Here is a 15,139-nt window from a genome sequence, read left to right as displayed (position 1 = left end):
CGTTGTGCCGAGTATTATAATTATAATTCCCTTCTCCCGGCTGCATGCTGAAGTTCCTCTCACTCACATGGCTCTCCTTCACGTGATCGGGTCTTTCTCGTATGCTACAAGTAAAGACAGACACATTGGAGACAACTGCGTGCGTCCTTATCCAATTCCGAGGCGCATATTGAAGATATTGGAAGAACTGTCCACGTTGAATTTTCATCAGCCAATTTTTCAGCCAATCATAATAGGCCAGATAATTAGGCTTAACGAACAGCAAAAGCACTAGCCTATGTCAATCTACAATCCCACATAGTACAAAAGTTGACCTATTCTGTGCAAGAAATATACAGTGCATTCAGACCCCATGACTTTTTACACATTTTGTTACGTTACTGCCTTATTCAAAGAAAATAAAGAATTTCCCTCATCAAGGGAACACAATACCCCATAATGACAAAGGAAAAAGGTTTAGACATTTTTGCAAATGTATGAAAAATTAAAAACTTAAATATCACATTTACATCAAGTATTCAGACCCTTTATTCAGTACTTTGCTGAAGCAACTTTGGCAGTGATTACAGCCTCGAGTCTTCTTGGGCATGACGCTACAAGCTTGGCACACCTGTATTTGGGAAGGTTCTCCCATTCTTCTCTGCAGATCCTCTCAAGTTCTGTCAGGTTGGACGGGGCGTCGCTGAACAGCTACTTTCAGGTCTCTCCAGAGATGTTCGATCGGGTTCAAGTCTGGGCTCTGGCTGGGTCACTCAAGCACATTCAGAGACTTGTCTTGAAGCCACTCATGCATTGTCTTGGCTGTGTGGTTAGGGTCTTTGTCCTGTTGGAAGGTGAGCCTTTACCCCAGGAGCTCTGTCAGAGTGACCATTGGGTTCTTGGTCACCTCCCTGACCAAGGCCCTTCTCCCCCGATTGCTCAGTTTGGCCTGGCAGCCAGCTCTAGGAAGAGTCTTGGTGGTTCCAAACTTCTTCCATTTAAGAATGATGGATTCCACTATGTTCTTGGGGACCTTCCCTGCTCCAGAAATGTTTTGGTACCCTTCCCCAGATCTGTGCCTCGACACAATCGTGTCTCAGAGCTCAACGGACAATTCCTTCGACTTATGGCTTGGTTTTTGCTCTGACATGCACTGTCAACCGTGGGACCTTTTTATAGACAGGTGTGTGGCTTGCCCAATCATGTCCAATCAATTGAATTTACCACAGGTAGACTACAATTAAGTTGTAGAAACATCTCAAGGATGATCAATGGAAACAGGATGCACCTGAGCTCAATTTAGAGTCTCATAGCCTAGGGTCTGAAAACGTATGTAAATAAGTTATTTCAGTTTTTAAATGTTTATACATTTGCAGAGAAGTTTTCGCTTTGTCATTATGGGTATTGTGTGTAGATTGATGAGGAAGTTTTTTATTTAATCAAGGTGTCTGAATATTTTCCGAAGGCACTGAATATTCCAAACATAGTCTGGGACAGTTGTGGGATGCGATAGATCCCAAATCAATACAACCACTAGCAGCAAAAAAAACTGTTTTAAGCAATGAGCCTGACGCAATAGATCAGAACATTTAGCTTAAAATGCTGATGAACTATTAGGCTATTTCTTCACATGTAAAGTGGATTATTGTGCATAATTTTAAGAAGTTGTTTGTCCACTTTAGTGTTTTGATACTATGGGCTAGGCTACATAAGGTGTGTGACTATGATTGGAAAAACTAGAAAAAAAATCATGCCTGTTTCTTGCCTTAAACTGGGCATCATTCACAAGTGATAATATATCATTAATAAGTGATAGGCTAATATTGTCACTCATCAAACTATTCTTGATTCAATCTTGTTTTTTCATGTACTGTACTAAATAATATATGTGTGAAATTTGTTTTGCACCTGTCTCAAAACAGTGGCAGGGGGAAAAATATACACTTAAGATGTAGATGTCCTAACCGACTTGCCAAAACTATAGTTTGCCCTCTGACGAACCATCCCCGACTGAGTGTGTAATACCAACATGTTTCAAGCAGACCACCATGGTCCCTGTGCCCAAGAACACTAAGGTAACCTGCCTAAATGACTACTGACCCGTAGCACTCATGTCTGTAGCCATGAAGTGCTTTGAAAGGCTGGTCATGGCTCACATCAACACCATTATCCCAGTAACCGTAGACCCACTCCAAACAGATGATGCAATCTCTATTGCACTCCACACTTCCCTTTCCCACCTGGACAAAAGGAACACCTATGTGAGAATGCTATTCATTGACTACAGCTCAGCGTTCAACACTATAGTGCCCTCAAAGCTCATCAATAAGCTCTCTCTGGAACTGGATCCTGGACTTCCTGATGGACTGCCCCCAGGTGGTAAGGGTAGGTAACAACACATCTGCCACGCTGATCCTCAACACGGGGGCCCCTCAGGAGTGCCCCTCACGAGGCTGCAGTGGAGCAGGTTGAGAGCTTCAAGTTCCTTGGTGTCCACATCACCAACAAACTAACATGGTCCAAGCACACCAAGATAGTCATGAAGAGGGCACGACAAAGCCTATTCCCCCTCATGAAAGTAAAATGATTTGGCATGGGTCCTCAGATCCTCAAAAGATTCTACAGCTGTTGCATCACTGCCTGGTATGGCAACTGCTCGGCCTCCGACCGCAAGGCACTGCAGAGGGTAGAGCGAATGGGGCCAAGTACATCACTGGGGCCAAGCTCAGTGCCGTCCAGGACATCTACACCAGACGGTGTCAGAGGAAGGTCCTAAAAATTGTCAAATGCTCCAGCCATCCTAGTCACAGATCGTTCTCTCTGCTACCGCATGGCAAGTGACACCATAGCGCCAAGTCTAGGTCTAAGAGGCTTCTAAACAGCTTTTACCCCCAAGCCATAAGACTCCTCAACACCTAATCAAATGGCTAGCCAGACTATTTGCATCCCCCCCCTCTTTTATACCGCTGCTACTCTCTGTTGTTATCATCTATGCATAGTCACTTCAATAACTGTGCCCACAAGTACATATTTCCTCAACTAACTGGTGTCCCCGCACATTGACTCTGTACTTTTCTGTATTTTATTGCTGCTCAATAATTATTTTTTACTTTTATTTCTTATTCTTTTCCATATATATACAGTGCCTTGCGAAAGTATTCGGCCCCATTGAACTTTGCGACCTTTTGCCACATTTCAGGCTTCAAACATAAAGATATAAAACTGTATATTTTTGTGAAGAATCAACAACAAGTGGGACACAATCATGAAGTGGAACGACATTTATTGGATATTTCAAACTTTTTTAACAATTCAAAAACTGAAAAATTGGGCGTGCAAAATTATTCAGCCCCCTTAAGTTAATACGTTGTAGCGCCACCTTTTGCTGCGATTACAGCTGTAAGTCGCTTGGGGTATGTCTCTATCAGTTTTGCACATCGAGAGACTGACATTTTTTCCCATTCCTCCTTGCAAAACAGCTCGAGCTCAGTGAGGTTGGATGGAGAGCATTTGTGAACAGCAGTTTTCAGTTCTTTCCACAGATTCTCGATTGGATTCAGGTCTGGACTTTGATTTGGCCATTCTAACACCTGGATATGTTTATTTTTGAACCATTCCATTGTAGATTTTGCTTTATGTTTTGGATCATTGTCTTGTTGGAAGACAAATCTCCGTCCCAGTCTCAGGTCTTTTGCAGACTCCATCAGGTTTTCTTCCAGAATCGTCCTGTATTTGGCTCCATCCATCTTCCCATCAATTTTAACCATCTCCCCTGTCCCTGCTGAAGAAAAGCAGGCCCAAACCATGATGCTGTCACCACCATGTTTGACAGTGGGGATGGTGTTCAGGGTGATGAGCTGTGTTGCTTTTACGCCAAACATAACGTTTTGCATTGTTGCCAAAAAGTTCAATTTTGGTTTCATCTGACCAGAGCACCTTCTTCCACATGTTTGGTGTGTCTCCCAGGTGGCTTGTGGCAAACTTTAAACGACACTTTTTGTGGATATCTTTAAGAAATGGCTTTCTTCTTGCCACTCTTCCATAAAGGCCAGATTTGTGCAATATAAGACTGATTGTTGTCCTATGGACAGAGTCTCCCACCTCAGCTGTAGATCTCTGCAGTTCATCCAGAGTGATCATGGGCCTCTTGGCTGCATCTCTGATCAGTCTTCTCCTTGTATGAGCTGAAAGTTTAGAGGGACGGCCAGGTCTTGGTAGATTTGCAGTGGTCTGATACTCCTTCCATTTCAATATTATCGCTTGCACAGTGCTCCTTGGGATGTTTAAAGCTTGGGAAATCTTTTTGTATCCAAATCCGGCTTTAAACTTCTTCACAACAGTATCTCGGACCTGCCTGGTGTGTTTCTTGTTCTTCATGATGCTCTCTGCGCTTTTAACGGACCTCTGAGACTATCACAGTGCAGGTGCATTTATACGGAGACTTGATTACACACAGGTGGATTGTATTTATCATCATTAGTAATTTAGGTCAACATTGGATCATTCAGAGATCCTCACTGAACTTCTGGAGAGAGTTTGCTGCACTGAAAGTAAAGGGGCTGAATAATTTTTCACGCCCAATTTTTCAGTTTTTGATTTGTTAAAAAAGTTTGAAATATCCAATAAATGTCATTCCACTTCATTATTGTGTCCCACTTGTTGTTGATTCTTCACAAAAAAAAACAGTTTTATATCTTTATGTTTGAAGCCTGAAATGTGGCAAAAGGTCGCAAAGTTCAAGGGGACCGAATACTTTCGCAAGGCACTGTATATGTATTTAATATATATATTAACTGCATTGTTGGTTAGGGGATTGTAAGTAAGCGTTTAACTGTAAGGTAACCTGTTGTATTCAGCGCATGTGACTAACAAAATGACATTTGATTTGATTTGTTTGGGCCAAATATAGGCCGGTCCGGTATGGACTTCTGTGGACGTTGAAATCAATGCCGGTCCGGACCAAAAATAAAAAATAAATTCAAAAAACACTGGTCCGGACAGAAAAAAAAGACGTTCATGGATGTCGCCCTATACTCAGTGGGGTCAAAGAGTGACATTTTATATTTTCCTACAGAACAAGTACAAGGAGAAGTATACCAACCACATGAAAGGGCACTATGAAGGCTCTGAGATGGACAAGAATGCTGTACACGCTATGAACGTCAGAAAGCTGGCAAGCAATGTAAGACTTTCTTTGTTTTTACTCTGAACTAATACACTACATGAGCAAAAGTATGTGGACACCTGCTCGTCGAACATCTCATTCTAAAATCATGGGCATTAATATGAAGTTGGTCCCCCCTTTCCTACTATAACAGCCTACACGCTTCTGGGAAGGCTTTCCACTGGATGTTGGAACATTACTGCAGAGACTTACTTCCATTTAGCCACAAGAGCATTAGTGAGCTCGGGCACTGGAAAAGTTAAGGTAGATGTACAATTTTAAAAACATTACAATACATTCATTTCAGAATTCACAACACACCAAGTGTATGCCCTCAGGCCCCTACTCCACAAGCACATATCTAGAACACAAAATCGATGTGTACTTGTGTATATATATGTTATCGTGTGTGTATGCATGTTTCTGTGCCTATGTTTGTGTTGCTTTAAAGTCCCTACTGTTCCATAAGGTGTATTTTTATCTGTTTTTAAAATCTGATTCGACTGCTTGCATCAGTTACCTGATGTGGAATAGAGTTCCATGTACTCATAGCTCTATGTAGTACTGTGTGCCTCCCATAGTCTGTTCTGGAGTTGGGGACTGTGAAGAGACCTCTGGTGGCATGTCTTGTGGGGTATGCATGGGTGTTTGAGCTGTGTGCTAGTATTTTAAACGGAGCTCGGTTCTTTCAACATGTCAATACCTCTCATAAATACAAGTAGTGATGAAGTTAATCTCTCCTCCACTTTGAGCCAGGAGAGATTGACATGCATATTATTAATGTTTGATCTCTGAGTACATCCAAGGGACAGCCGCGCTGCCCTGTTCTGAGCCTCTTTGTGGCACCTGACCACACGACTGAACAGTAGTCCAGGTGTGACAAAACTAGGGCCTGTAGGACCTGCCTTGTTGATAGTGCTGTTAAGAAGGCAGAGCAGTGCTTTATTATGGACAGACTTCTGCCCATCTTAGCTACTGTTGCATCAATAGGTTTTGACCATGACCGTTTATAATCCAGGGTTACTCCAAGCAGTTTAGTCACCTCAACTTGATCAATTTCCACATTAGAAGATTTAGTTGATGTTTAGGGTTGAGGGAATGATGCCAACTGTAAAGGTCGGGGCTCTGTGTTGGCCAGTAAAGGTCAGGCTCTGTGTATGCCGGTCAAGTTCTTCCACACCAATCTCAACAAACCATTTCTGTACGGACCTCGCTTTGTGCATGGGGGCATTGTCATGCTGAAAAAGGAAAGGGCCTCCCCCAAAGTTGGAAGCACAGAATCGTCTAGAATGTCTTTGTATGCTGTAGTGTTAAAATTTCCCTTCACTTGAACTAAGGGGCCTAGCCCGAACCATGAAAATTAGCCCCAGACATTTATTCATCCTCCACCAAACTTTACAGTTGGCACTATGCATTCTGGCAGGTAGCGTTCTTCTGGCATCCACCAAACCCAGATTTGTCCTCCAGACTGTCAGATGGTGAAGCATGATTCATCACTCTAGAAAACACGTTTACCTTAGTAATTAAGTTACTTATTAATATATTCTTTGTATCAATAACTGTAGCATGTGGTATCTATTTAAACAGTCTACCATGTATTAAAACAGTCTTTAAAAAATAGTTTTATCCAGTGCCTTCAGAAAGTATTCATACCCCTTGACTTATTCCACATTGTTGTGTTACAGCCTAAATTCAAAATGGATTAAATCAATTTTTCTCACCCATCTACACACAATACCACATATTGACAAAGTGAAAACATTCTTCCAAATGTATTGAAAATGAAATACAGAAATATCTCATTTACATAACTATTCACACCCCTGAGTAAATACTTTGTCGAAGCACATTTGGTGTCTTTTTGGGTAAGCCTATAAGAGCTTTGCACACCTGGATTGTACAATATTTGCCGATTATTCTTTTTAAAATTCTTCAAGCTCTGTAAAGTTGATTGTTGACCATTGCTAGACTGACATTTTCAGGTCTTGCCATAGATTTTCAAGCCACTTAAATGAAAACTGTAACTATGCCACTCAGGAACATTCAGTGTTGTCTTGGTAAGCAACTCTAGTGTAGATTTGGCTTTGTGTTTTAGGTTATTGTCCTGCTGAAAGGTGAATTTTTCTTCTCGTGTCTGTTGGGAAGCACACAACCAGGTTTTCCTCTAGGATTTGGTCTGTGTTTATAAGCTGCATTCCGTTTCTTTTTAAACCCCCCCAAATCCCTAGTCCTTCCCGATGACAAGCCTACCCATAACTTGATGCAACCAGGCACCATGCTTGAAAATATTAAGAGTGGTACTCAGTGATGTGTTGTGTTGGATTTGCCCTGCACATAACGCTTTTTATTCAGGACAAAAAAGTTCATTTCTTTGACAGATTTTTTGCAGTAATACTTAAGTGCCTTGTTGCAAACATGCATGTTTTTGGATATTTTTTATTCTGTACAGTCTTCCTTCTTTTCACTCTGTCATTTAGGTTAATATTGTGGAGTAACTACAATGATGTTTATCCCTTCTCAGTTTTCTCCAATCACAGCAATTAAACTCTATTGCTGTTTTAAAATCAGTACGGGCATCATGGTGAAATCCCTGAGCAGTTCCCTTCCTCTCTGGCAACTGAGTTAGGAAGGAAAGCCTGTATCTTTGTAGTGACTGGGTGTATTGATACACCATACAAAGCCTAATTAATAACTTCACCATGATCAAAGGCATATTCAGGGTATTTTTATCTCACATATCTATCAATCGGTGCCCTTCTTTGCGAAGCATTGAATAACCATCCTGGTCTTTGTGCTTGAATCTGTGCTTGAAATTCACTATTTGATTGAGGGACCTTACAGATGATTGTATATGTGGGGTACGGAGATGGGGAAGTCATTAAAAAAATCATGTTAACAACTATTGAATGATTCGAAGTCAGAAGTTTACATACACTTAGGTTGGAGTCATTAAAACTCTTCACAAATTTCTTGTTTACAAACTATATTTTTGGCAAGTCGGTTAGGACATCTACTTTGTGCATGAAACAAGTAATTTTTCCAACAATTGTTTACAGACAGATAATTCAACTTATAATTCATTGTATCACAATTGGAGTGATGGAAGTACAGTTGAAGTTGGAAGTTTTCATACATTAAAACTATTTTTTCAACCACTCCACACATTTCTTCACTTGTTCAAACTATAGTTTGGAAATTGTTTACAGACAGATTATTTCACCTATAATTCACTGTATCACAATTCCAGTAGGTCAAAAGTTTACATACACTAAGTTGACTGTGCCTTGAAACAGCTTGGAAAATTCCAGAAAATGATGTCATGACTTTAGAAGCTTATTGACATCATTTGAGTCAATTGGAGATGTACCTGTGGATGTATTTCAAGGCCTACCTTCAAACTCAGTGCCTCTTTTCTTGACAATCATGGGAAAATCAAAAGAAATCAGCAAAGACCTCAGAATTTCTTTTGTAGAACTCCACAAGTCTGGTTCATCCTTGGGAGCAATTTCCAAACGCCTGAAGGTACCAGGTTCATCTCTACAAACAAAAGTATGCAAGTATAAACACCATGGGACCACGCAGCCGTCATACCGCTCAGGAAGGAGACGCGTTCTGTCTCCTAGAGATTAACATACTTTGGTGCGAAAAGTGCAAATCAATCCCAGAACAACAGCAAAGGACCTTATGAAGATGCTGAAGGAAACAGGTACAACAGTATCTCTATCCACGGTAAAATGAGTCCTCTATCGACATAACCTGAAAGTTCACTCAGCAAGGAAGAAGCCACTGCTCCAAAACCACCATAAAAAAAACAGACTACGGTTTGTAACTGCACATGGGGACAAAGATCGTACTTTTTGGAGAAATGTCCTCTGGTCTGATGAAACAAAAACATTACTTTTTGGCCATAATGACCATTGTTATGTTTGGAGGAAAAAGGGGGAGGCTTGCAAGCCGAAGAACACCATCCCAACCGTGAAGCACGGGGGTGGCAGCATCATGTTGTGGGGGTGCTTTGCTGCAGGAGGGACTGGTGCACTTCACAAAATAGATGGTATCATGAGGCATGAAAATTATGTGGATATATTGAAGCAACAGCTCAAAACATCTGTCAGGAAGTTAAAGCTTGGTCGCAAATTGGTCTTCCAAATGGACAATGACCCCTAGCATTCTTCCAAAGTAGTTTAAATATGGCTTAAGGACAACAAAGTCAAGGTATTTGAGTGGCCATCACAAAGCCCTGACCTCAATCGTATAGAACATTTGTGGGAAGAACTGAAAAAGTGTGTGCGAGCAAGGAGGCCTACAAACCTGACTCAGTTACACCAGCTTTATCAGGAGGAATGGCCCAAAATTCACCCAACTTATTGTGGGAAGCTTGTGGAAGGCTCCCCCAAACATTTGACCCAAGTTAAACAATTTAAAGGTAATGCTACCAAATACTAATTGAGTGTATATAAACATCTGACCCACTGGGAATGTGATGAAATAAATAAAAGCTCAAATAAATCTCTCTACTATTATTCTGACATTTCACACTCTTAAAATAAAAGTGGTGATCCTAACTGACCTAAGACAGGGAATTTTCTTTGTTACCGGCAGACCTCATCAGAGCGGTCAGACGTCATCAAAGAGCACAACAGGACACTGTACTGTCTACACTCGGTTTGTTGTTTACATTAAAACATTTTCATTAAGTCAATTTTAATCCGAACTAAAGTTTTGTTGCTAAGGATTCCACAACGCGGTTGGGACTGCAAGTTTGTGTTCCTTCTTTTTGTGTGGATTCCGCGAGTGCTGTACTACAGACACCTGTCATCGTCGTGGGAAAGACTCATTGTTATCTTTTCGTAAAACAACTGGTTGCAGTAAAGAGACAATCTGGATACTAAGGAGATCCTGAGGGAAACGACAAGTACCAACAGCTTTACGCTATGGCGGAACAACATACTCCTTCATGGAAAGATCCGACCACCTCACAAAATAACTTTAACCCGACAAAAAAAGAAAAACAGATGAATCTACAGACACGGACGATTTACTTACCATTGAGGTAGAGGCTAGTGCTCTGGCTGGAATCCATGCAACAATGGAACAGTTGTGTGAGGAGGTAGCAGGGCTGTGGGGGAGTTTGGAGTTCAGCCAGAGTGAAATTCTCAAGCTCCAAAGAGAAAACAAGACACTCACAGCCAAGGTAAAAATACACGATTCCAACATAGATTGTCTACTCAGGGAAAACAGGGTGATGAAGGAGTCGTTACTAGACATTTAAAGTCGTAGCATGTGTGAAAATCTTTTTTTTTCTGTTATTCCTGAGGACGCATTCAATAATCCAGAGGGAGCGATCAGAGAATTCATGCAATCCGCCTTGAAACTTCTTCTAGAGACTGTAAGGTGGCTTTCCATCGAGTACACAGACTTGGAGTGACAAGACCAAGGGTTCCCGACCGATTATCACAAAATTTGAACACTACCAACAAAAGGAGCTGATCAAAAGCAGAGGAAGGGAGCTTAAAGGGACCAAATTCGGTCTGAATGACCAATTTCCAAAGGAGATAAACGAACCTCGTAAGAGACTGTATCCGGTACAAAGACAACAAAGTAAGGATGGTAGGCATGCCTTTATCATTGTGGACAAACTCTTTATAGATGGACAGCTATTCCGAGACAGCTCCATAACACCGTGGCTGTACTCAATTCTACAGGGACTTCAGGTTTTAAAAAAAGAAGGTATGGGAACTGTTTAAAATATCTGAACATTATGAAGTGGACATGAACACACACGTACTCAACTACATGCTTGCTTACACATAGACTTACACACACACACACACACCTGATCTCGCTCTTCTCTCACTCGCTCTTTCTCTCCTCTTCTCTCCCTCTCTCTCTATTGTCGAGAACTGTTTTATAATTTAATGTGTTTATTGTTTGTCTATCTTTTTTTATGTATTTGTCCACAAGTTTATATATGTTTACAACAAGCAAGGGGAAGATATCAAAATATGGGCATTGGGGAATAATAACATATTGTACGGAATACATTTGTACTGTAGTGAAGCCGTCTCTAGAGTCTCTTTCATGATCATGTGAAACGTCAATTGCTATGGAAATGCTGGGATGTGTTTTTCAATTATGTTAAAGGTAATTATGATGCAACTATGATGGCGACACGATATGAATTACAATTATGAATATTAAGGCTATACGCACTACATGTTACACAAACAGACACTCAAACATGCAAATTGGCAGAGTTATTATTTATTTGGACATCACACATAGTCTTACTCTTATACAGACATCGTACACACTCTCATTATATCATATCCAATATCATACACATCAACCTACTCAGATTTGTTACACACAGAATTTGTCTACATTTTCTAACATTTGTGGCATTGGCTTACAGGCAAACAGGCAAGGGAATTTAAAAAATATTGCTAGGAATTATTGAATTCTAAATATCAGACATTTGAAAGCTCTAGTTTTGACCTTCATAATACCTCTGATGGCAATGACTTTACAAGCACTAATTATGGTCAAATTAACCTGAGAATAGTATCTAGTTATGGTAAGGGGTGAAATACGTATAGCTAGTTATAATTGTAAAAGTTTTGCAGATTATAAAAAAAGAAGATCAGTCTTTACATGGCTAAAAGAAAAGGAATATAACATCTACTGTTTACAGGAAACTCACTCTACATCCTTAGATTAAGTTGCGTGGAAAAAGGAATGGGGTGATGCAATAATTTTTTTAATGGACAAAGGAACTCAAAGGGTGATGATATTAATTAACAAAAATGTAAATCTGAATGTGCAAATAATCAGGAATGATTCGCAAGGAAGGTGGATCCTTTTGAATATGAAAGTGGAAGAAAAAGAGATTTGGCTCATTAATCTATATGGTCCAAATCAGGATGATCCACACTTCTTTGAAAACATTTATACCAATTTATTGAACTTACAGGCAACAGATGATCTAATCATTATGGTAACAGAGTGTTAAGTACCTCAATGGACCGTAAAGGTAATCACTCTACAAACTATCATCACCTTCCCCTTAAGGAAATCACAAATATTATGGACACATTAGAAATAGTGGATATTTGGAGACTAAAAAACCCTGACCTAGTGAGATATATATGGAGAAGACTTAATCAAGCTAGTCATCTTGACTACTTTCTTGTCTCTTTCTCTTTTGCATCAAAAGGTTAAAAAGGTTTTAATAGGAGACAGAATGCGATCGGATCATCATCTAATTGGCCTTCACATAACTCTTATAGATTTTCTACGTGGACGGGGATTTGAATTAAAGTTTACTAGAGGACAACTTATATATTTAACTGAGACAAAATAATTTATAACTTAATTTGTCCAGTATAATATAGGTTCAGCAAATCCCCTTATTGTTTGGGATACCTTTAAATCTACCTTCAGGGGTCGTTCAATTCAATATTCATAAATAAAAAATAAAAAAACAGTTTCTGGCTAAAGAATCAAGACTAACAAGGGAAATCCATCAACCACACTACAGAGATACAAAATAAGTTAGAGGAAAAACAAAAAGAAGTTGAGGAACTTATTCAAGAACGATCTAATGTAATCTATTACAAAAATAAAGCAAACTGGATGGAATATGGAGAAAAATGCACAAGATTCTTCCTGAATCTCCAATACAGGAACGCTAACAAAAATAATTTGCAGAAACTCATTACTGAAGACGGAGTCATCTATTATTCTCCAAATTATATTTTAAAAGAGGAAGCTAATTATTTTAGACAGATGTTCTCTTTCCGTCTCATCCTCTCCCACTGAATGAAGATTACGGTAAGGAATTATTTCCAAATAATATACAAAAATGGAAAATTAACAAATGTACAGAAAGATCAGTGCGAAGGCCAAATTACAGAGGAAGAACTTTGCGGCTATTAAATCCTTTCAGTCTGGAAAAACCCCAGGGCTTGATGGCATACCGGTAGAGGTACATCAATAATCTCTTGATATATTAAAAGCTCCATTATTAGACTGTTTTAACTACTCCTATAGCAATGGTAGTCTGTCAGGTATCTTATTTCTCTATTATTAAAACAAGACCCAGATGGCAAATATAAAGACCCAGTCTATCTAAAAAAAACTGGAGGCCCCTTACACTTCAATGTTGTGATGCAAAAATACTAGCAAAATGCATAGCACTCAGAATTAAAAGGGTTTTTACCAGGTATTGTTCATCCTGATCAGACAGGTTTTTTTACATGGACGATACATTGGAGATAATATACGACGAGTACTAGAAATAATAGAACATCATGAAACATATAAGAAGCCAGGAATGGTATTTATAGCGGATTTTGAAAAGGCATTTGATAAAGTAAGACTGGACTTTATTTATAAATGACTGGATTTTTTTCAATTTTGGTAATTCTTTTATAAAATGGGTAAAAAATGATGTATAGCAACCCCATGTGTAAAATAGTAAATAACGGCTACTTCTCAGAGAGTTTTGAATTGTCAAGAGGAGTTAAACAAGGGTGTCCGCTGTCACCATATCTATTCGTTATGGCCATGGAAATGCCAGCTATTAAAATCAGATCCAATAACAACAGAGGATTAGAAATCCAAGGCTTAAAATCAAAGGTGTCCATGTATGCCGATGACTCAAGTTTTATGTTAAGTCTGCAAGCTAGATCCCTGCAATGTCTCATTAAAGATATAGATAACTTTTATGTACTCTCTGGACTGAAACCGAATTATGATGAGTGTACAATATTACGTATTGGATCCTTAAAAAATACTTCTACATTACCTTGCAGCTTACCTATAAAATGGGCTGATGGTGAAGTAGACATACTCGGTATTCATATCACAAAATATATAAATAAGCTCTCCACAATGAATTTCAATAGAAAACTTAGACAAGATCCTGCAACCAGAAAGGTAAATATCTCTGGTCTATTTATGGAAAAATTACCCTGATTAACTCCCTAGTCATATCTCAGTTTACTCACTTACTTATGGCGCTGCCTACTCCTGATGATTCGTTTTTCAAATCATACGAGCAAAAAATATCTAGCTTTATCTGGGATGCTAAACCAGACAAAAGAAAACGAGCCTATCTATATAATGAATATGAATTGGGTAGGTTGAGATTATTAAATATGAAAGCACTAAACCTCTCTCTAAAAGCTTCACTTATTCAAAAGTTTTATTTGAACCCTAAATGGTTCTCAAATAGATTAATAAGAAAAGCTCATCCATTGTTCAAAAATGTTAAATGATACTTTTTTCAAAGTATCTGTCTTTCTCAAACAAGCATTGCAGAGCTGGCTACAATTTCAATTTCATCCCCCTGAAAAGATAGAACAAATATTACAACAAATATTATGGCTGAACTCAAATGTGCTGGTTGATAAAATACCTGTATTTATGGGAAATCTGTAGATTATTTTCGATTAGATAGGTTGAAATTGTACGTTAAACATTATAGCATAGTTGAAAGATATGTTGCGTAGAAACAGGAAGTGGGTGGCCAGCAGAGAGAGATGGGATGGGCTGAGGGAAGCTGAGGGTTGGTATGTAGAATTGGAGACAAGTGGGAGTGGAGTTGCTGTGTGAGAGAGAGAATGATGGTCAAAAGATAAAGGGAAAAAAAGTCAAAATAAAACATAATGAAATAACATTTGAATGACACAGAGGGGTTTTTACAACTAATGCCGGTTTGCCTGAGGCTGATGCCGTGCAGGTGTTTGTACACATGCATATACACACACACTCTCATTCAAACAAACACATACAAGAACACACACATACATGTAATAGTGCCAGACATGCGCACAACCATATACAGTTGGCATTGCTGTTATGATTTCAGGTGTCCTTGATGTTCTTTGTTTTAAATGTATTATTTTGTATATATTTTTTTGCGTTGTTGTTTGCTGTTTTCTTCTGTCTTTTCATTTTTCTCTTTAGTTCATTATCTTGGTTGTTGGTGCA

At 39.2% G+C, this 15,139-nt stretch overlaps 1 protein-coding gene across 9 annotated transcripts in view; it reads left to right on the top strand.

Moving 5' to 3' along the window:
• nrap (nebulin-related anchoring protein) overlaps nucleotides 1-15,139 on the top strand; it is a 102,971-nt gene that overhangs the window by 15,750 nt on the left and 72,082 nt on the right. For 5 of the 9 annotated variants that reach the window (XM_090212034.1, XM_021575462.3, XM_021575459.3 and 2 more), the window contains one exon: nucleotides 5,054-5,161. The exons of the other annotated variants lie outside the window; for them this stretch is intronic. In XM_090212034.1, coding sequence (XP_090068160.1) covers nucleotides 5,054-5,161 — 108 coding nt within the window. The remainder of the gene's footprint in view (nucleotides 1-5,053; nucleotides 5,162-15,139) is intronic. 9 annotated transcript variants of the gene reach the window in all.

The sequence above is a fragment of the Oncorhynchus mykiss genome, chromosome 20, assembly GCF_057628025.1.
Source record: "Oncorhynchus mykiss isolate SJ-2025 chromosome 20, ASM5762802v1, whole genome shotgun sequence".
NCBI lineage: Eukaryota > Metazoa > Chordata > Actinopteri > Salmoniformes > Salmonidae > Oncorhynchus > Oncorhynchus mykiss.
The sequence above is the reverse complement of the archived record's forward strand: the minus strand, read 5'-3'. Positions and strand labels throughout refer to the sequence as shown.